The sequence below is a fragment of the Canis lupus genome, chromosome 34 (assembly GCF_011100685.1).
Source record: "Canis lupus familiaris isolate Mischka breed German Shepherd chromosome 34, alternate assembly UU_Cfam_GSD_1.0, whole genome shotgun sequence".
NCBI lineage: Eukaryota > Metazoa > Chordata > Mammalia > Carnivora > Canidae > Canis > Canis lupus.
This window is the reverse complement of record NC_049255.1, coordinates 3,232,738-3,255,626: the sequence shown is the minus strand read 5'-3', so window position 1 is coordinate 3,255,626 and position 22,889 is coordinate 3,232,738. Positions and strand designations below refer to the sequence as shown.

The window sequence follows — 22,889 nt, the reverse complement described above, 5'->3', positions numbered from 1 at the left end:
GGGTAGGAGAGTCCAGAATGCACACATCCCACTTTAGAGAGAGGGGTCTCTCAGACTCGTCCACACACCTGGAGGCCTGGCTAGTGGATAGGGGCCCTACAAGCTGTCAGCTCTTGCAGCAGATGTGGGCTGCATGCTCATCCTCCAACTTGGGGCAGAGTCCGTTTTACCAAAAGCACTTGGAATGACAGGAAAGAAGAGGTTGGTTTCCAAGAGTAAAGTGTGTATACCAGAAAAGCACAAAACAGAGATTTCCACCACCGCAACTGACGGAGGATGTGCTAATGATGAACTCGTTAGTACTCTGGGCACAGATGCTCATCAGTCACAGCTGACTATGTGTCATCCCTCTTTCCCATGGAATTGTCATGGAGGGCCCTGGCCAGAATGTGCTTCAGTATAAATGAGGTAAGGGTGTAGTATTAGAAACGAGTTGCTATTTTAAAAATGCAGTTGCTTACTCCTACAAGTGATTTTTAAGACAGGAGGCAAAGTGAGTATTCTGGGCTATGGGAAAATCAATACTGGCACAGACAAGTATTGTATGAGAACATTGCTTTCCTTTAAACTGATAAAAGGAATCCCGGAAAGGAGGCTTTTGTAAAACAAACCAAAAAATCCTTTTGCAGTGAAATCTTCCTTTCCATTTTCCAATTCTGTTTCCTGCCATGAGGGCCGGGCTCTCAATTACCCTGACTCCTTGCTCTGGGCTGGAACCCTTCCCAGATCCTGGGCCTTTCTGTCCTTCCAACCAGACAGCCCTGGCCTCTCTGCCTTCACCCATGTTTCCCATAGCTCTGACTCCATCCTTGGGTGTCCTGATGACGGGGATGTGGGGTAGAGGGGCAGGAGGTGGGGGGATGAAGTGGGGTCTGCAGCAGGGAGGCAGCCATACTGGCACAGCTGACAATGGGCCCTTCCCTCCCCACCGTAAAGAAATATTCCCAAGACGTTGGAGTCTTAACATGTTTCATCTCACAACTTTAAGAAGGAGGTGCTTTTATTATTTCTGTTTTACGTACAAGGATGCTGAGGGCAGAGCAGATAAGCATCACTCCCAGAATTGCAATTTGCTGCAGATCCCTTTCCCTGTGTGGGCTGACCTTGACCCAGACCTCCTCCGCTATCCCGTTTGGGTTGACAGTCTGTACTGCACGGCTGCATAAGATCATCCACTGGGCTTGAAAGGGGAGGACATCTAAATTTCTACACCTTTATTTAACTAAACAAAATAAAGAAATGAAGAGCTTCCATATTAACTCTATGGATTGGCCCTCTCACTAGCTCTAGAGTTCAGATCATGATGCGTCTTTTGTTGGGAGTTAACACCGTGGCAGGGCTGACGGAGACACCCTTGCTTATTACAGCACCTCACCCAGGGCCCCTTGCTGCTGTTGGGTATGTGCTGCCCATGTGAAGTTTTGGGTTATATTACCTGCCTTTAAACTATCTCTCACAATATGAACAAGGTAGCACTAATAATTCAAGCATGCCCCAAAACCAAGAAAATAGCTAAGCTCACCCATCTCTCTGTACCTGCAGCAATGAACACCAGCCATGTGAACAATAACAGATCTTACATATTCAATCATATCGTCTTCCTGAAGAACAGGTCTATGTTTAAAATTATAAACAAATCTAAACATTTTTGTTTTAACATAGCCTGTCTTAAGTTCTATCTTTGACGTACAACTAGTTTATAGAGTAAATAGTATAAATGTACACTAAAGCATGTGTAGTTCATTGAAGAGTGTCCCCCCAGAATTCATGTCTATTTGGAAGCTCAGAATGTGACTTTATCTGAAAATAGGGTTTTGGCCGATGTGATTAAGATGGTATGGGCCAGGGATCCCTGGGTGGCGCAGCGGTTTAGCGCCTGCCTTTGGCCCAGGGTGCGATCCTGGAGACCCGGGATCAAATCCCACGTCAGGCTCCCGGTGCATGGAGCCTGCTTCTCCCTCTGCCTGTGTCTCTGCCTCTCTCTCCCTCTCTCTCTCTCTCCCTCTCATGAATAAATAAATAAAATCTTTAAAAAAAAAAAAAAAAAAAGATGGTATGGGCCCTAAATACAATGACTAGTGTCCTCACAGGAAATGGAGAGGAGGCCGGGAGAGAGAGAAGACCATGTGTAAGGACTGGGGCGCAGGCTGGAGGGATGCTACCACCATCAATGGGACAGCCGGGGCCACAGGCTGCTGGACTGTCCCCAGGAGCCTGGGAGCCCACACCAACACCTTGATTTTGGATGTCTGGCCTCAGGACTGTCAGAGATGAATTCTGTTGGTGCCAGCCCCTCAATGTGTGAGAATTTGTCATGGCAGCCACAGGAAATTCACACACTGTATTTGAACTTTCTGAGGAACAAATCTACATTTGGGGTGCAAGCTAATGCTCCATTCTGATTGCAGGAGAGGGGCAGATGGGAATACATGGAGACAGCTTCCCTCAGGAAATCCTATACCTCAACCCACTCAGGCCTCATGAGAGCTTCAAATAGGCCCTACCCCTCCATATCCAGCTCCCTTTCCTTTCCACCTGTTTTCTCTGTCTCAAAAACTTCCTGCCATATTTATGTAAATGCCACCTCTTGCTCAAGGTTTGTACCAAACACTCAATTTCACTTTCTCCTCCATGATTTTTTGATCATGTCTGTCTCATTTACCCAGGGCACTGCAGTCATTTCTGGATATACCTTTCTCTCTCACATAGCTTTGAAAGCTCCTTAAAAAAATGAAGCTTTTTCATACTGTCCCCATATATACAGAGCTCATCCTAAAATACTCCTCTGCAAAATCACCTAGAACACAAGTGCCTCTCAGATGGACCTGGAGATAAGAGTCCAAGGAATGACAGCTACAAGGATCTGTCCCTGGGCCAGCTCCGGCCATGTCTTGATAAAACTTTGCTGAGGACATACATGTATGTCTTTCATATTTCCAAGGGACATGGAGCAGTGCCTTATAGTAATCACACTGGGTAACATAATTGTGACCCACAGATTTCTGTAGTATTGAATAATGGAATCACCCAACAAGAAGTGAAAGTAAAGCCCTTCACTTAAAGTCAAAAGAAAATTAAAAATTCAAGGTAAGGATAACCAATTCATAGCTTTGCAGAATGCACATGTGAAAAGACTACATTTTATTTCATTGTAAAGCTAATACTAGCATCAATATTCATAGTAGTTATGAACATAAGATTCAAATTTGGGCAGACATGGATTCAATTTCTAGCTCTCTGAGCCTTAGTTTCCTCATATGTGAAATGGGTACTATTAAGATTCATTTCATAGAGACTTAGGGAGGATTAAATTAAATAATGAGTATTTAAAAAGTTTAATGGTATTATATGGTCAATTAATCTTCAATAAAGCAGGAAGCATATACAATGGGAAAAAGACAGTCTCTTCCACAAACAGTGTTGAGAAAACTGGACAACAGCATGCAGTATAAAACTGGACCACTTTCTTATGCCAGACACAAAAATAAATTCAAAATGAGTTAAAGATATCAATGTGAGACCTGCAACCATAAAAATCCTAGAAAAGAACACAAGCAGTAACTTCTTTGACTTGGGCCATGGCAACTTCTTTCTAGATATATCTCCTAAGGCAAGATAAATAAAAGCAAAAGGAAACAATTGGGACTATATTAAAATAAAAAGCTTCTGCACAGCAAAGAAAATGATCAAGAAAACTGAAAGACAGCCTATGGAAGGGTAGAAGATATTTGTAAATGACATATCTGATAAAGGACTAGTACCCAAAATATATAAAGAACTTATAAAACTCAACACCCTAAAAATGAATAATCTAGTTAAAAATGGGCAGAAGACATGAATAAACAATTTTCCAAAGAAGACATCCAGATGACCAATAGGCACATGAAAAGATGCTCAACATCACTGATCATCAGGTAAATGCTAATTAAAACTGCAATGAGACCACCTCACACCTGTCAGAATGGCTGACATCAACAATACAAGAAACAACAAGTGGTGGTGAGGATGTGGAGTGAGGGGAACTGTCTTGCACTGTTGGTGGTGTAAACTGGTGTAGCCACTCTAGAAAACAGTATGGAGCTTCCTCAAAAAGTAAAAAAACAGAACTACTCTATGATCTAGTAATAGCACTACCAGGTATTTATCCAAAGAATACAAAAATACAAATTCAAAAAGATACATGCACCCTGATGTTTACAGCAGCATTATCTACAACAAACAAAATTAGGGAAGCGGCCCAAGTGTCCATCAATGGATAGAATGGATAGAAAAGATGTGGTATTTATATACAATGGAATATAATGCAGTCATAAAAAATGAAATCCTGCCATTTGCAAGGATATGGATAGAGCAAGAGAGTATTATGCTAAGCAAAACAAATCAGAAAAAGACAAATACCATATGATTTCACTCATAGGTGGAACTTAAGAAACATAACAAATGAGCAAAGGGAAAAAACAAAGAGAGCGAGGCAAACCAAGAAACAGACTCTAAACTATACAGAACAAAGAGATGGTTACCAGAGGGGGAGGGGAGCAGGGGGATGGATGGAATCAGTGATGGGGACGAAGGAGGGCACTTATCATGATGAGCAGTGGGTGTTGTATGTTACTGAATCACTATATTGTACACCTGAAACTAATACTGCATGTTAACTAACTGGAATTTAAATAAAAACAAATAAATATTTTAAAAAATGTTTAATTCTGAGTATAAAATATATTACTTAATTATTTTTAATATCATCGTTACCATCATCACTGTCACCAACATCATTCTCATCTCACTCTCCAGAAAATGTACTAGGAACCTCGGTTGCCCCAAGGGAACACTTGCTCTCTTCCTGCACTTCTGGTGATACAGAAAACGCCTAGGAAGGCCACTGGCCACTGGCCACTGCATGACTCCAGAGGAGGGCCCTGGTAATGACTGTTCAGGGAAGGGATGCAGCTAGCACAGGGACAGCAGCTTGGGCCCTGGAACTGTCTTCAAGGGCTGTCCTTGGGAAGAGGGCTCAGCACATTCTCATGTGATTTCAAAGGTCAGGGACCAGACCAGGGAATGAGCTGATACGAGGCACAGATTTCATATCAATATAAATTAATTTGCAAGGCTTGAATTACTCAAAATATTAATAAAATGCTTTTATGAGGTGAGTGGCCTGTGGCTAGAGGCATTCAAGTCAATTGTTAGGCTTGCTTTTAACCTAACTGTGTAAATGGCTTCCAAGTGCTCTTTACACTCTGATGGTCTTTAAATTGTGATTGCTATATTTTTCCCCCAGTTAAATAAATGATTAGTGAGCATTCGAACCAAGTGAAAACCAAGCTCTCCAGAGATTCCACCACTGGAGAGAACTGGGCAATGGAAAGCACCATATAACTGTTTTACTATGAACACTTCAGCTATGCTACTTAAGTTACATGACAATGCTTTAAACTTTAACAAAGATTTTTATTTTTTTTTAAGATTTATTTATTTATTTATTCATAGAGACACAGAGAGAGAGAGAGAGAGGCAAAGACACAGGCAGAGGGAGAAGCAGGCTCCATGCAGGAAGCCCGACGTGGAACTCGATCCCGGGTCTCCAGGATCACGCCCTGGGTCGCAGGCGGCGCTAAACCGCTGCGCCACCGGGGCTGCCCTAACAAAGATTTTTAAAAATAGTTTTCAAATCTTCATCTTTTTTTTTAAAAAAAGATTTTACTTATTTATTCATGAGAGGTACAGAGAGAGAGGCAGAAACACAGGCAGAGGGAGAAGCAGGTTCCCTGCAGGGAGCCCAATGCGGGACTCGATCCCAGGACCCTGGGATCACACCCTGGGCCAAAGGCAGATGCTCAACCATTGAGCCACTCAGGCACCCCTCAAATCTTCACCTTTTATAAAGCATTGTTGCAGTACATTTTGTGTCCTGAGTATTCATTCACTGTATGCTCTATGCTTGGTTTTGTAGTGGCCAATGAAAGACAGTATTTGGAAAACATTCTTAACCTAGGCTTACCCACTGATTAGATATTTATGAGCAGCATTACTTAATAATATTTACTTCTAATACAATATCCAATAGTAAAATAACATGAGTAGTATCTTAGAATAGATGAAATATAGTAGAAATGCCCTAGGTGATTCCTTAGAAAATATATATTTTTATATTATCGTTCAAATATTGTGACTTGAAATGAAACAACTACAAGTCTGATAGAACCAATGGAAAGGCAGTTGCAAATCGGCGCCCCAGTTCTGAATTAAAGATGTGCTTCTGTATTTATTTTCTGTTATGTTGAATAACAAAAAGAAGAAGAGTTTAACTTGAAACCATGTTTATCATAAGTTGGATTCTTTTTGCATGTTTGCAAAATCGCTGGAAATAGTGTACATCAAGAATTACAGTATCTCGAAAAGAGATTAATCAAATATGATTTAAAGATGCTATTTTTGTTACAACCTACGCATTGAGTTCTATCGGTAAATGTCTAACCCATAACTTTCCTTTTATAGACAAGAACATTTATAGTACTTGTATCTTTTTATTTTTATTTTTTTAAAGATTTTACTTATTTATTTACTTAGAGAGATTGTGTATGTAAGAGGGAAGAGGGGCAGAGGGAGAGGGAGAGAAAGAATCCTAAACAGACTCTGTGTGAGTGCAAAGCCTCACATGGGGGAGATCATGGCCTGAGCTGAAATCAGTGGTCAGATGCTCAACTGACTGAGCCGCCCAGATGTTCCCTATAGTACTTTTATATACCCAAGTATATAGATCTTGCTTTATGTTTTTCTAGTTATTTCATCAATCAGAATCAAAAGAAGGATGCTATGACTTATCACCCCAAACATTACTGAAACCTCTTTCATACAATTTGATGTTAAGATTTTTACTTGACCTATAAAGTCTAAAACCAATCATATATAAAATTCAGTTTTTGGTTTAGCACTGAAAATATATTAGCTGTGTCAACTATCCTTAAGAGGTTCACATTTTCAAAAGAAGAGATTCACATTTTATGGAAAATAACACGCAATTAAAAAATAAAAACTTCTTGGCAAATGTGCAAAATTTATATATATATGTATATGAATATACGTCTATATTCATAGATATGTGAATGTAAATTTCCTCAGTGGTTGCTGACTTTAAAAAGGAAATTAGATTGTATCATATCTCTATAGAAAAAGGTTTTAGTGCATTCTTTTCTGGAGCACAGCACGGAGGCAGCCACATAGCAAAAAGACCAAAGTTTCGCCCCCATATATGACTGGGCCAAGCAAGGTAGAAAAATCCAAGCCTTCGAACCAATGTTTTACATCCTATGGCTTAAAGGAATTAAGAGCTAACTAAATCTCTGGTTTCAAGTATAATGTATTGGAACGATCCTGATATCAAATTCTTCTGTTAAAATACACTACTTTTGGGCAGCCCGGGTAGCTCAGCGGTTTAGCGCCGCCTTCGGCCCAGGGCCTGATCCTGGAGTCCTGGGATCGAGTCCCACGTCGGGCTCCCTGAGTGGAGCCTGCTTCTCCCTCTGCCTGTGTCACTGCCTCTCTCTCTGTGTGTCTCTCATGGATAAATAAATAAAATCTTTATTTAAAAAAATACACTACTTTCTGGAAGACTTCTCATTAAGTAATATTAAAATTCTTCCACTGAGAAAGCACACCGGTCTGCAGTAAGATGCATAAGACAGGTATTAGAAAAGAAAGCCAAAGAAATGAAAACTAAGACAAAGACCACACATTCAATAAGCAATTAGCTGAGCAAGGAGACTGATTCAGACAATTTCTATCATTTCCTTCATTATTCCAAACTCCTACACACAAACACACATACTACCACTCGTTCACCCTCTGAAAAGAAAATCTTAAAGGATGTGAGTCTATTCCTTCCTTTTCTTTTTCTTTTTTAGAAAAAAATAAAAAGTGTTCATGCCACTCCATGCTGCCATGTCCTAAGAGTATGGACTCTAGCCCACATACCCACCTGCCAGCAACGCAATCTTCAATGTCATTTAACACTCCAATTCTCCATTTATTTAAGCCACTAAACCTATCAGTTTCCTTCCTCAAAGGAGAATTACATCAAAGATGTAAGTAAAAGTGCTTTGAGAATTATAATGTGCTATAAACATATGTTGGGAATAGTAGAGACTTACATGATCTGGTATTTAATGATAAACAAAACTTCAACAAATTCTCTTTAAAAACTTAAGCTTGAAAGAAGTATAAGGACCGAAAAAGTTTAAACCATAAGCCATAATGCCAAAATAAACAATTTTGAATCCCGAGATTAAACCTATTAGTTCTAGTAACAGTCACCTGATAACAATCAAAATTCATTATTAAAAGGGAGATGCAAAAATCTTGGTATAAAAGAAGCATTAGATTTTGAACTTGAATTTTAGATTTGAGATGTCTGTCAATTAAACCTGACACTTTGACATATTCCTTTAATTTAGGAGAACTCATAAGGCATTATTGTATTTTTAAACTCCATCCATTTTGCATGATGCTAGACGATTACTTCCTTTTGTATCAATTAGCTCACAACAATATAGTTCTGGTTCTGGATATGGCTCTGTTTTGTTGGTATATCTGTTTTGTTGGTATATCTTAGGATGGTGGTATGATTTTCTTTTCAAATTTAACACATATTTAAGACTAATGACTAGCATCCCTGAAAATAACTGAATCTGTAATTCATATAATGCAATGACTTGCAGATACATTTTACGCATACAAAAAATTAGCAGCCAATTTTCTCTTATTTATGATAACATTTCTTATTAGTGTTTCCTTGTTTGGTTTTAGAGTGGGCGCACAGTAAATATAAGTGATATAATCCATAACTTAAGAAGGTAAGAGAGCCATGACAGTATAGTGAAAGAAGAAAGAAAAGGCTATAAAAATGACAGTAACATGAAATGAAAAGGATACAGCATTTAATAAAATAAAATGCATTTAATATGCATTATAAAATAAAGAGGCTAAGCTGTAGCTAGGGAAACAAATAAATAAATGTGGTTTCTTACTAATCAAATTCCCCTAATATGAAACGTAAAACCTTTCCATTGGAGATAAAACGTTTATCCTCACTTAAATATACAATGTCAAATAAGGCAAAGCCAATTCCACTACGTATTTTTCTATTTAGCACTTCCTGAGTTTACTATTCTTCTATTTCTATACATTTTCAGTAGCACATCAAGAACAATTATTAATTAATTAATTAATTTTTAAGAACAATTATTTAAAAATAGAGAGTGCTGAGTTGTTATCTGAAGAACATTTTAGCTACACAAACCAAAAGTACTTAAGCGTGTGGGGCAGATTTCAGGACCTTTGAAACTGAAAACCTGGATAAGCAACCACTGCACAATGTAAATGTAGGTATACTTCTTATTTGTAATGGTTAACAGCGAGTTACAATTTTTTGTAAAATTCTGTAAAATTTGTTACGATTTTTTTTTCTAATGGAAGTTCCACCAAATATAATATTTAACATGGGCCCTCCAAGGCGGTCTGAATAGTGTTAAAGTAGCTATCTCAAAGAAAAATACCGTAAAATGGTCCCATTCTGCCTTTTATGTTTGTAGGAGTGATTTCCTTTCACAGAAGGATCTGTGAAACCCCTCAATACAGTACATATGCACTTGTGTGCTCTAGCAGAAAAAATTCCTTGAGACGAATTTTAAGTATACCACCAGAGCCAAGCGACAAGCCCCGCTATAAAGAAATACCCCAAATCTGACATATCTACAGTATTCACAGATGCAGATATATATTTATGCGACTCTATCAGCATAAATCAAACCGCTATGAATAAAACAACATTTAACCAATTCTAACTTCAGAAGTAGAGCACCACTAAATTTCTCCCACTGCTGGAAAAAAGGAAGCGAAAGGATACATAAGAATTTTTTTGATGTGCTCTGCCTGAGTTTTTATCAACACCCAAACAACTTCAACCTAATGTTTCCTTTCAGACCCAGAGAAGTAAAGGTACCTGGATACTCTGAATCTTCAGTTTTTGATATAACCCGGAAGGCATACTACTGCTTTACCCTCTGATATGGAGAAGCGCACATGCAGGGTGACGCTGCCCGGTCCCCGGGACACAAGAACGCGCCTCGACCGCGCCTCTAGGGCCAGAGGACGCGACCCCAGAGCCTCGGCTTCCACCGCGGGGCAGAGGCCGTCCCAGACCTTACCAAGGGGCTGGCGGCGCAAGCGCCCGCAGATGCCCTGGCCGAGGACCGTCATTGGCTACCGAGCCACAGAAGGAACCGGAGGCCCGGCGTCAAGGCCCTCGTCGCACCCCGCGCCAGGGATCCCCGGTCAACCCCTTCGGCTCGGCCGGCGACACGCGCGCCGGCTCGGGCGCTCCAAGGGCCGTGCGCGAGGCCCGCGCCGCGGAGAGGGAGGAAGGGCTGTGCACCCACCTGGGATCTTTCTGGATGCTATCGACGGACGGGGACCGGGCCAAGGTGCCTTCGGGCGGGAGGGCAGGGCCGGATTTGCTGTAGGGAGACTCGACGGACGGACAGTACTGCAGCTGCCGGTAGGGGTCGGCGTAGCTGGAGGCCGGGCCCGCGGCGAAGCTCGCCCTCTGGAAGGCGGCGCTGGCGCTCTGCGGGCCGTGCTGGCTGCCTGCGCGCTGCAGGGGCCCCGGGTCCACGCCGGGGGACGACGGCGCTAGGGCAGAAGGAGGCGCACAGTGAGAACTTGGCACCCGCTCCCGGAGACGGGGAACCAGGTCTAGGCAGGGGGAAGGCCACACACACAAGAAGAAGAAGAAGAAGAAAAAAAAAGAGGGCTCGGAAGAATAAAAGAAATAATTCGTCGTATTTGAGCCAATCCTTTTGGTGTTAATCCAGCATAATGATAGCCAGCATGCTCTTTCAGAAACAAGCCTTTCGGCCACTGGGGCCGGGTGGGGGGAAGGGCATCTGCTGTGTGTGGTTCACCAATACCCAAGGGAGTCAATTCCACGTCAAACCCAAGCCCAGAGGATCCGTAGGGAATCGTCTATGGGGGATCACGGATAGTTAGTACTTTATTGTTCAGGTTGAGAAAATTCAGGAAGCGTTCACTCAGATGATGTTACAGTAATTTTATTAAGGGAGTAAAACAAACTTTGTACAGTAGTTACTTTTCCCGAGTAAAAGACAAAACGGTGTGCATGGGGGTGGAGGTGGACAGAGGCAGGCCTCCCATCTCCACCACTAGTCCCGGCCCTTACACACAGGGCTGCTCCGGCTCCTGGAAAGCTACTCTCCAAGGTCTTCTTATCCCTCTTCTTCAACTAGAGCTGTCAGATTAACATATTCGGTGAAGGGGAGGCACGTGGGAAAAGGGAAGACCAGCCCAACTGCAACACAAACTAACGAGCCAACTTGGCTTTTCAGAAGTATCTGCATCTTTTCAAAATGTCTAAATGGTTTTGAGAAGATGTTTTTTGCACCAGTTACTAAAGTGAGTTTAACTAGTTCCAAACTGAATTTCAATTCTGTTTCCTTTGTGGATTCCAATTTTCAGTTCATTTCATGGCGTTCTTTTATCGGGCTCTCAAAAATATTTGGCATCTAAGGTTTAAGGAACATATACAATGAAAATAGCATTTCTTTTCGTGTTAAAAGAATGTGGCCAGTTATGAATTGCTGCAACAATTGTTAGCCATGACCAATCTTGGACAGTACAATTACTTTCTGGCTTTGCAGATCAAAACATCCAAAATATAGCCAGCATCTGGGTATGACCATTTATACCATGGGGGCTCTGTACGAAATAAGGTTTCAATTATAAATCACAGCCCTCAACTCTGACTTCCTGAGTGCTTATTATTAGTGACATTAGAGCTTATTTTGTCCTCTCTCACATTAGGGGACATATGCCAAAAAACGGTGTCACAGTGAGCAAACAAATTGTTAAAAGAAGTTAAGGAAATTGTGTCAAATGACAAAAATGTTGTAAAGTGAACCGGTGGAAAACATTTCAGTGCCGAGAACCGAGTTTTAATTAAGAGTTCAGGGCTTCTCATTTCCAATGAACTGTAATACTTAATCTTACAATAATTGAAATTAGTAGAATAGCCACTGTAGCACGGTAAAGAGTAGAAAAACATTCAAGAAAAACTTTCTAAACAAAACAAAACAAAACAAAACAAGGTATGTATATTCTGAGAAGCAGTCTTTGAAATGATGAGGCTTGTCCTGACGGATTAAGTTCCCAAATGATCCGATGAGACTAAGAACATTAAGTCTGGAAAGAGAAAAATTTGTCTTATGTCTTTTTTGCAATTTCTGGAGAAGTTACATCTTCTCCAAAATATTACACATATGTGTAATTAAAATTCATGTCTTAAAAATTTATGAACAGTGTGCTTTATATTACGGTGACAGGGGTTGAAAATTTAGGCCAGGCATAACCTTGCTTTTGGAGGAACAAATGCACAGTGGTAAACAAATTTCATTTTGTAGAAGAGTTGTGACAAGCTAGGCAGCAAATCCAGGGCAAAAAAGGGAAAACTAAATACACCTAACATTTTCCAGATAAATGCATTTTTTTCCTTTCAGGAAAGTAATATCTACAGTTAAGCTTGGTTACTAATATCAGAAAAGACATCCTTTTCTATACAAAAGTGTTATTATGAATACAAGAAGTACAACGATTAATGGAAAAGAGGACCAGAGATCCAGAAATAAGAGATCCAGAAATAAGACTGAAGTCTGAAAAAAAAAAAAAAAAACTATACTTGTTGAAAAAACAAAAAAATAGTGTAGGTAAGGCAAACAGCCTGACTGGCCCTACCAAGAAATTCTCAAGAGAAAACTCTTTAAATTGAAAGAGAATATTATGAAAGTTGTTTTAAAAAGACACTCCCAGCAGCAAAGACTCTAAGGACACTGGATTCAAATGGGGAAGCGGGGTGTGAAATGCAGCTTATCATGCAGAAACAGGGAGGCACTGGCTCAGCACAGCAGGAGAAAGAAAAGGTGGAGGTGAGTTTATGAACAGTGTTAGGCTCCTACTCCCGCTTCACTTTGGCCTGTTTGGGGTCAGAATCATGGAACGCAGTCAGAGCTTGGACTCTGAAGTTAAGAGTATTGGAAGAGTATTCACACCCAGGCCTTCTGGACAATTCTTGGTATCAGTCAAGTGAGCTACAGAGCTTTGTAACCTCTGGCTTCCTGACTGTGGCACCAAGAGATCCAAATGGCCTCATGGGATCATTATCTGCTTTAAAGGCACTAAACATGTCATATGCAGAAACTGTTGAACAAATGAACTATTGCTATTTTTACCATTAATATGTTGAAATCAGCGAGCGTTAGAAAAAGGGACTGTCCACACTGCACTGGGGTGGACACCCTAGCCACTGAGTATCTGATTTTAGAGCTCCTGCAAGGGCTTTTTTCCCCTCCAATGACCCTATAAGCGTGTCATTCACGCTTCACAGGTGGGAAACTGAGGCATGGAAAGATTATGTAACTTGCTTGAGTTTTCCCAGTACCTAGTTAGAGAAAGGATTCAAGCCCTTGTGCCTGCTTCCAGGGTTTATACTCATAACCACCACTATAAACTGGACCAAGGTTTAAAACTACAAAATGCATGTTAATGCATTTTACTGACATGGTGGGGAAACTTATGAGGGTTAAAATTAAGAAAATGTGTGCTAAAGGCACAGAGGATGGATGGGTTTATAGTATGAATATTATATTGAAAAAGTTGTTAAAAATTGATGTGCTAATTTACACCACTTGTCATTAAATTGAATTTACTTGGATATGCAGAAAATATCGAGAAAAATTCTTTACATAGAAAAATGTTCATGTCTAGAAAATGTGCATTTCTAGAAAATTGAAGAATAGGGATACCAACCTGCAGTTACCTTAATTTTAAAATGTTGTGAATCTTAGTTTGATCATTGATATCACTATATTAAGAAAAAAGAAGGTGGATTCTGAAATCCAAGATGGGTGAACAACTTCCAAAAAGGTCTCATTAGAAAAATCACAATTGCATTTGTGGCACTTGCTAAATGGTCTTTCAGAAGCACCATTCCTGAATCTACAGTTTAGACTTTGAGGTCACAATAAATAGGATGTCTGATGAGAATTTCAAAAATAGAATTAGAATTCAAATTGGTCCTGGCAAGTGATAAAAAAAAAAAAAAAAAAAAGGAACAAGGCTGATCAGTGCAATGACAATAATGTAAAATAGCAATACAAATGGGGAGAAAACGAAACTATAGTCAAGTGTAGGTCATGTGATCGTCTTTAAGAAAATGTGTGAGAATCTAACAGATCTCCAATTAGCCATCGGTTATGGAACAATGCAACGCCTTATATTTTCTTAAGTGTGACATAGAAAAATGACAATGTTATACATTAAATTCTCTCTCTGTACCTGGCCTGTCAAGACCTCAGTATGGCTCATGCAAACCATAGCTGTCCTTTAGTATGGATAAGTGGATACTGGTGGTGCACTAGTGAAGAGTTTCTCTTAATACCACGTTTCCTGAATTTATGTGTCCTTATACATTTTCTCTTATTTGAGCTTTAGAGCTCAGTTGGCCACATCACCTGCCTTGCAGGATGGCTCTATTCAATGGAACCTTCCCATGGCAAACATTAAGGTGGAAGGCGCTTCGTCAACTCTTTAAACACTCCCCTCTCTCCTCACCTGCTCTGCAAACAGCCCCTTCTCCACTCAATAAGCTCCTGGAGCTCAACGAACCATGCTGCTGGTCTCTTTGGGGAGATTTTAAAAGCAGCCTCTTCAGCAGCTGACTTGATACTTCACCTGACATCTGCGCTGTTCACAAAATTATCTGTTTTCTTTACAGCTACACAAATAAAGGTCTACTGTACAAAGGGTGGTGGTGGTAAGATGTTTTATGTGTTATATTTTTTTGAAGGAGGGGAAGAGGACCCTTTTAATCAGACATTCTATTTTGATGACGATGGATGGTTACGTCCATTCTTTACTGACATCAGAAAAAGAGAACAGAATAAAATCTAGGAATCTGCCTCATGAGGAAACATGGAGGCGGGATATAAAGTAGAGTTCCACAAAAAAGAAAAAAACACTTATCTTTGCTTTTCTGTATATTTGTATATAGGGAAATATGAAAACATAAACTATGCTTGTTCTATAAATACCAAATAAGCACACAATAAGCTAATTAAATAGTATCTCCTCTGCAAGCTCAGAAAGTAAAGATGGGGGCAGCCCGGATGGCTCAGTGGGTTAGCGCCACCTTTGGCCCAGGGCCTGATCCTGGAGACCCGAGATGGAGTCCCACGTCGGGCTCCCTGCGTGGAGCCTGCTTCTCCCTCTGCCTGTGTCTCTGCCTCTCTCTCTCTCTCTCTCCTCTCTGTGTATTCTCATGAATAAATAAATAAAATCTTAAAAAAAAAAAAAAAGAAAGATGGCTTAGGTAACAACAGGTCCAAGAATGTGGCCATGAATTCTCTTAAAGAGGTTTTGACTCTGTTATTTTAGGGATGAGGAGCCTTTGGCACTCAACCCACTATATTCCCAGCAGCATTATTATTGTAAAGATCTTCCAATTTTCTGCACTCTGCACAGGCTGATCCATGCTACACTCACTGGGAAAAAATTCCAGGGTAAATTTAACGTAATCTTTTTTTTTTTTTTTTTTCATTTTAATTCTACTATAGTTCACATACAGCTGCTTGAGTTCAGGTGTACAAAACAGTGATTTGACACTTCTATACATTACTCAATGCTCATCATTAACATAATCTATTAACTTCATCTATTATCACCTTTGTGGGGAGAGGAATTAATGCAGGATCCTTAGTAGTAATAGAATTATTATTGGTGTGGATGTTAGTGTTTCTGGATTTGGCAATGACCTGTTTCTACTGGCAAACACCCTGCTTTCCTTTAGCTGAGCTCAATTCCACTTTCTATTTACGCCACTTTAGGTGACTTGATACAGGGAAGCATCTGGAAGCTCTTCTTGGTTTTAAGATGATATTTATCATTGGGTTCATTAAACATTTCCAATTGGGTAATGATATGCCCCTGACTTTCTAGACTTTTTAAAAAAGTTTAAAAATATAACCAAGAGGTTATTGAAGATCTAATTCGACTTGCTCTAATGGAAGCAATCACTTTTACAGTTTGAAGTAAGAGCATTTAAGAAGTAATAAATGCTAATATTCCACTTTTTTGTGGACTCCAATGATGATTTTAATTGAAAATATTATTTATATGTTATTGAATACCAGTAATAAAATTTTATGAACATGAAGGTTCTATGAAATGCCTCTATAACTTTATTAAGCACTAGCCATTACTGCAGAGAATTCAGTTTCTTAAAAATAGTTTCTCCACACATGCAAATATTTTTGTCACATTCTTTTCTCTTTTTTATGTTGTGGTATTTGCCAGCCTCAAAGATATTTAGCAGATTTTTTCCTTGCAACATACCTATGATAATTCATTCTTTATTACAAGCTGACACGTTCCTCACGTTCATCACGGAGGCTTCTTTTCTCCCCTCGCCTAGAAACACATTTTTCCAAAAGTGACTTCATGTGACTTTCTTTTTTTTTTTATTTTTGATAGTCACATAGAGAGAGAGAGAGAGAGAGAGAGAGGCAGAGACACAGGCAGAGGGAGAAGCAGGCTCCATGCACCGGGAGCCCGACGTGGGATTCGATCCCGGGTCTCCAGGATCGCGCCCTGGGCCAAAGGCAGGCGCTAACCCGCTGCGCCACCCAGGGATCCCTTCATGTGACTTTCTGTACAGCAGACACTGGCCACTCCTATTAGTTTAGAAAGATGTGTTTGGAGGGTGGTGGGGGTGAAGCGTCAGTCCAGCATCTGTGTTAATCATAGGACTCCTAAGCTGACAGTTATTGGTACGCTTGGGTTTGAAGTAAAAGTTCGTGTTACTTGGTTTCTGCTTAATAGACTTTATCATAAGCGAATCCGTGAAGACGGTGGATGCCTTGACTGGCTGTGCCTCTTGTTACATAAGCTCTGGTTTCGACAAGCCTTATCCCAGATGAGAGGTGTGCTTTATTCAGACCGGACACCTAACTTAAAGGTGCGCCTCTGTAAATTTCCGTCATGCGGGGAGGGAAGCCTCAGACGCGGGGCTGCTGTCCCGCAGGAGCAGGCGGGCACTGGCCTCGCGGCCCCGCGGGTCACGCAGTTCCGGCCCTCGCCCACGGGAGGCCACGCGGAGGGTGCCCGGTCCTCACCGGCCGCTGCAGGGGCAGGGGTGGCTGCCGCGCGCGGCGCCCGCGAGGGGACGAGGGGACGAGGGGACGAGCGGACGGTGCCGGGGCCCGGGGGCAGGCGCGCGCGGCCTCCCGCCCCCGTCCCCGCCCTGCTCCTGGGCGCCCCAACCCGGGAAGCCTGCTGCCGAGTGCCCGAGCGGCGGGGGCCGGGGGTCGGCGTGGGGGCACAGGCCCGCCTCTGACACGCGCCCCGCGCGGCCCTGGCCACGCAGCGGCTCCGCGGAACAGGCCTACGGGCTCCTGCGGGGCGGGGCGGGGCGGGGCGGGGCGGGGCGGGGAGCCTCGTGGGTGCGCCCCCCACGGCCCGCAGCAGGGCGGGGGGCACGTCGGCTCGGGGCACCCTGCGTCCCCACCGCGGGCACACACGGACCGAGTCCGCGCGGGTCAGGCCGCGGTACGAGCCAGGGGCCGCTCTGCACCCAAAGGTGGGCTGCGGTCCTCACGGGAGTTGGTGTCTGAGGTTGAGGGCAGTTGCCCAGGAAGACCTGGGGCCGGGTGGCTAAGGCAGCCGAGGAGACAAGAGGGGGCAGGCGGGGGCCAAGAGGCAAGCTCAGGAAGCTAAGGACCTCCCGCCCCACCTGCTGCCTCAGGTGAGGAAATTTCCAAAGCTCTGAGGGGTTTCAGCGTCAATGTCTACGGCTGCTTCCTGATCTTCTCTGTCATCTCCCTTTGTATCTCTCGGTTCCAGAAGAGTCTAGAACACAGGAAGCCTTCGTGGCGTTTGGGGCAGGGAGGGGCAGGGATGGGGTCAGCGCAGGGCCACACCCGGGCAGGGAGGGGAGAGTGGCCCCAGAGCAGGGTCCAGGGCCCAGAGCCAGCAGGGAGCACGGCTGCAGCACTGAATGGCCAAGGGGGGACGCGCGTGACAAACACGCACTTGCCAAGCCTCTGCTCCCTTCCGAGAAACAGAGGAAGGCGGCTGGCCTTGAGCCGGGCTGGGGGGCTACCAGGGATCTCGTCTAACATAATCAGGAGTTACAGGTTATCTGGGAATGCAAAAGATACCATGTGTTGTTTAGTGTTTTTATTAATACACTGTCTTCAGTTGTATCTGGAATTTTCTGACCTTTAAGGTATTGCCTTCCACCAGCAGTTAATTTCTGTATGTTTGTGTCCTATTGTGAAAGGAAATGGAGCACACTTGAGGACAAGAAGTAGACAGAAGATTCTGTGGACCTGCCAGTGCATCTAGCACATGGCAAGTCTTCAACAGATACTACCTGATTAACAGGATACAAAACCCATGTTGGAAATGGATGAGTGTGTCTTTTCTTTTTAAATGATGGCTTTTACAAATAGGGTCTCAACCAAGATGACTGTTTTGAGTCCAGGTCCCAGGGCAAAGCTCCTGGGTGTGAAGGTTACAAGACTGGTTCCATACAACCTGTGTAACCTTGAGAAGGTGACTTAACATCTCTGGGCCTCAGCATTCTGAGTGAGCATCATATCACCAGATCCTCTATGGGGTGGTTCTGAGATTTGAGAATAAACTGAAAGAATTTAGAACAATTCCTGAAAGTTATGACACGCTACATGCTTTTATCTTCCTGTCTCACCTGCTTGACTGTACAGCACTATCCAGTAATTCCCTTAATGTTTTAGGCAAGTACATTTGTCTTCATCCTGAGTGTTGACTCCTTGAACAAGAGCAACTGACCTTCAATCCTCCTCGCAGACCCTCCGTGAAGTATCATCTGGAAGTGCCTGAGAGGCCAAACTGGAGGAACTCTAGCCAGTGCCCTGCCACTCAATGGCTGAGACATGAGACTGGTTGTTCAAACCACCTCAGTCACACATATGAGCCAGAAGTCAGTGGCCCTTGAATACTTCACGTCTAACAGGCCCGATAAGAGCTTGTCCTCTTCTCTCAAGAAATTGGCGTATTTGCTCTGACCCTGGAAATCTCTAAAAGTTCTGCATCAGAGGTCTCCAGTGTGGGGTGTGTACCACACCAATGCAAAAAATAACCTCCTGGATATGGGAAAGCAGCTTAGAATGTTATTTTATGTTACGTTTAGTCAGCGTAGGTCACTGAGTGACCTGAGCAGGTGCAGGGGGCAGAGAACCTGTGGCTTTACTTAGGGGCTGGAGAGAGGTGGCTTCTCCCCACCTCTCATCCCAAGAGACCATCCAGGCGTTTCTGGGAATTTCCATATTGTTGCATAAATCAGCAGATTTCCTCAAAAGTGCCTCAAGTTCAAAAAAGGCAGGCTGGGGCGTCTGGAGGTCACAACCTCAGCAGCTCTCTGACACTGTTAGTGAGAAAACCCAGGCAAACAGGCTTTCCTCTTTGATGCATTTAGAGGACACTGCTGCTTTCTCTCACAGGAAGGGCTGAAACCCTCGTTCCTTCATGCAGCATGGCGCTCCACTGACGGCTTAGAGCAGGGGTCCACAAACGTTTCCAGAAAGAGCCAGAAAGCAAACATTCTCAGCTTTACCAACCAGATGGTCTCTGCCACTACTCCAGTCAGCTGCTACAGCACGGAAGCAGCTACAAACGATACGGGGACAAATGGGCATAGCTGGATTCCAGTAACTTTATTTATAGACTGAAATTTGGATTTCATAGCACTTCTACATATCAGAAAATATTATCCATCTTTTAATCAAAAACCGTTTAAAAATGTAATAATTATATTTAGCTCATGAGCAGTATTAAAATAGGTGGCCAGCTGGATTTGAACCATAGCTAGAGTTTGCAGACCCCTGGCTTAAGAGAAAACAGCAGTTTTGTTTTGTTTTGTTTTAATTTGTTTTCTTAATTGTGAATATCTTCCATAGTTTTTAACCTGCCATAGAAGAATGAAGTATTTTTTTCTTATTGTAGATAAATTTGTATGAAACCCCCAGAAGTTTATTAGTAAAAGATAATTCTAAGAGCCTATGAATACAGGACAGAGAATCAACATAATCCCTTTTGTTGTCAGTGTTTATGCAAATCACATACTGAACATCACAGAGATTATCATGGTTTCTTATGAGGGGTTCGTGGAAATAAAATTACCTCGGTTAATACTATGTGACCAACCAACATTAAAATAGCTCAGCCTCAGACTGGAATGGTTCTAGCAGGGTGATGAGAGAATTCTGACAGAAGAATAAATGGGTATTCTTTTGCATCTAAACCAAGATATGTATTATTAACATCAGATGGCATTTATGATGTCAAAAATAAAAGAAAGAGTATTTTGTGTCTTTCTTATGATGCAGTGAAATCCTGAAACATAAATATCAATAATCAACCATAAAAGCACCTTAGCTTGCCTGGATTCCAAAACGTGTAATTTAGTATCATAATGCAGTTAACAAAATTGCTGTGTTCTACTTTGTGGTAACTGGAAGTTACCACGATCTGAGATGCAGGGCCTTGCGTGCCAAGCTCTGGACAAGGGCTTCAGTTTTCCCACGCCTCAAGCCCTGCTTGGGGGTAGCATGGATGATTTGAATGGAAGGACAGGGCTCTGCTGTGTGCAAACCAGCAGCATGATATTTTCTAAGTTTACTTAGCAATGGGAGGCTTTATAATAAGTGTAGTTCTCCACATCTTAATTATATCAATTTTGTAGTTAGATGAATGCTCTCTAGCACATTTAATCAGGACATGTGATCAGTTATTTTGCAAATGGCAACATATTCTGGAAAACACTTGCCTTTCTTCATTGCAGCCTGAGGCTGTGTTCAATTCAAAATATATATTTAATCCAGAAGAGCCCTACGGTTGATTGAGTCATATGCAACTGTCGATATTCGACCTTTAAATAATAGTTTTCATATGATTCAACCTCATAGTGTTTATGAAGTAAATTCTCAGTTTGCCCTGCAAGGTATGCTTCTTTTCTTAGTAAATATGTGAACCCTAAGCTTGCCAAATAGGTAGGCTATCATTACAGAACACTCACCCGTATTAGGCACATGCCTTTTAAGTCCTGTATAAAGACAATGCTTTGTAGGGAGTACTTATGTTCAGTACATATGTTAATGATGACATACAGAAAATTAGCACTCCTTCTTTCAATTTGCCTGTTAGACCAAAGAAACTTATGACACCCATTGAAGTTCTTTCATTTAAAATATCCTCAGGTGGCTAAACAAGTCCTACTTGGCTTCTCTCATTAGCATCACAGACACCGATGACAGAAGCAGGCCACGATGCTTGTGAGCAGAGGACCTGGATGGATGCCCACACTCACACACACACACACACACACACACACTCTCACACACGCACATACACGGCCCTCTCATGAGGTCCGCGCACGCCCACCTGCTCTGGCGGTCCTGGATACACACCTGTGCTCTGGCGGTAGGTGCCACTGTGTGCTGGCGGCAGAGGGTCCCCCTGGCTCTGGCTGAGACTCCTCATGGGGGGCTTCTGATAGACGCGGTCCTCGTAGATGGGGTCTATGTGGTGCTCTGGGGACTGCAGGGCCCGCAGCTCGGGGCCCAGGTGGCCATGCTGGCTGCTGTACGACGCCCGGGACCCAGCTGGAAGAAATCAGCAGGCGACATTAAGACCCAACCGACATTCAAACAGAACTTGTTTTATCAAAGCCATATTTGAATTTGGTTTTTTTGCACAGACATGTTGAAATCTGCAGAAAATCAAATGAGTAACATGAAATGGCAGCAATATGTCGAGCTAATCGGCTTATCGGCATCACCCAGCTGCCTCGCTCTGCTCCCAAACCTGATCTCCCTGTAAGGATGATCATGATTCTGAGATAAATTCACCCCGCACAGGGCCAGCAAGACATCAGTTCTCTCAGCCGAACAAACGTGGCCGGCTTCCTCACTAAAGGAATCAGACAGACAAGTCAGACCCAGAAACCTCTTATTATCCCCCAGTCCCCGCACCTTAAAATTTTGCAGCAGGAATGATTATTTAAAATGATAAGCAAATGAAAAGCCCTGCTGGCAAGCCATCTTGATGGTGTTCCTGAAAAGTGAAGCGGGATTCTCATCAGCAGTTTTTTCCTGGACAATGAATGAACCAAAATGTTTGGTCTTAGAACCAACTTACAACCTATAAGCCTAAATTTCCAAGAGAAGCAGATTTTAAAGAAATTGGGTTTCAGGCTACCCTCCTCCTCCTACCCTCCAGATTGAAGCACCTGCATTTAGTTTCCCTTCTTCTGAAAGAGGTACAAACGGCCCTCACTGGTTTAATTTATAAGTTGAGGCTCTGTGTCACTCGCTTTGCAGTATCTGTAACTCCTTATCTGTGTCCTTTGGCTGCAGTGCATTGGGAGAGGTGTTGCTTTGAAGTGCTGCTGTGGACCGGGGAGCCCCTGCTGTGGACCGGGGAACCTCTGCAGTTGTGAGCAAAGAGCATTCTGTGAGGGCCAAGGGGCTGATGACACACAGAAGAGAAGATGTTGATTAAGAGCCCATATTCCCCCGGAGGTATGGTCAGAATCATAGGCGCCCACATGCCGGGAGAATCACCTCCACTGGGGCAGATGGGGTGGAGGACACCGCAGGACAAGGAAGGGTGTGGGGCAGCAGGAGAGATGGTTAGCTATGATGGTGAGTGGAAAACAGCTGCTTTGAGGAAAGATCCTTCAGCTAAATCTTCAAAGCTAAGATTCACGTGGTGTGCTGGGATTT

General features: G+C 42.7%; 1 protein-coding gene across 9 annotated transcripts in view; it reads right to left on the bottom strand.

The window, feature by feature from the left end:
- The window catches only part of CTNND2 (catenin delta 2), a 913,511-nt gene that overhangs the window by 347,198 nt on the left and 543,424 nt on the right, over window positions 1-22,889 (bottom strand). For all 9 annotated transcript variants that reach the window (XM_038583305.1, XM_038583308.1, XM_038583306.1 and 6 more), the window contains 2 exons: window positions 21,573-21,767; window positions 10,440-10,692 (listed from right to left, as the gene is read on the bottom strand). In XM_038583305.1, coding sequence (XP_038439233.1) covers window positions 10,440-10,692; window positions 21,573-21,767 — 448 coding nt within the window. The remainder of the gene's footprint in view (window positions 1-10,439; window positions 10,693-21,572; window positions 21,768-22,889) is intronic.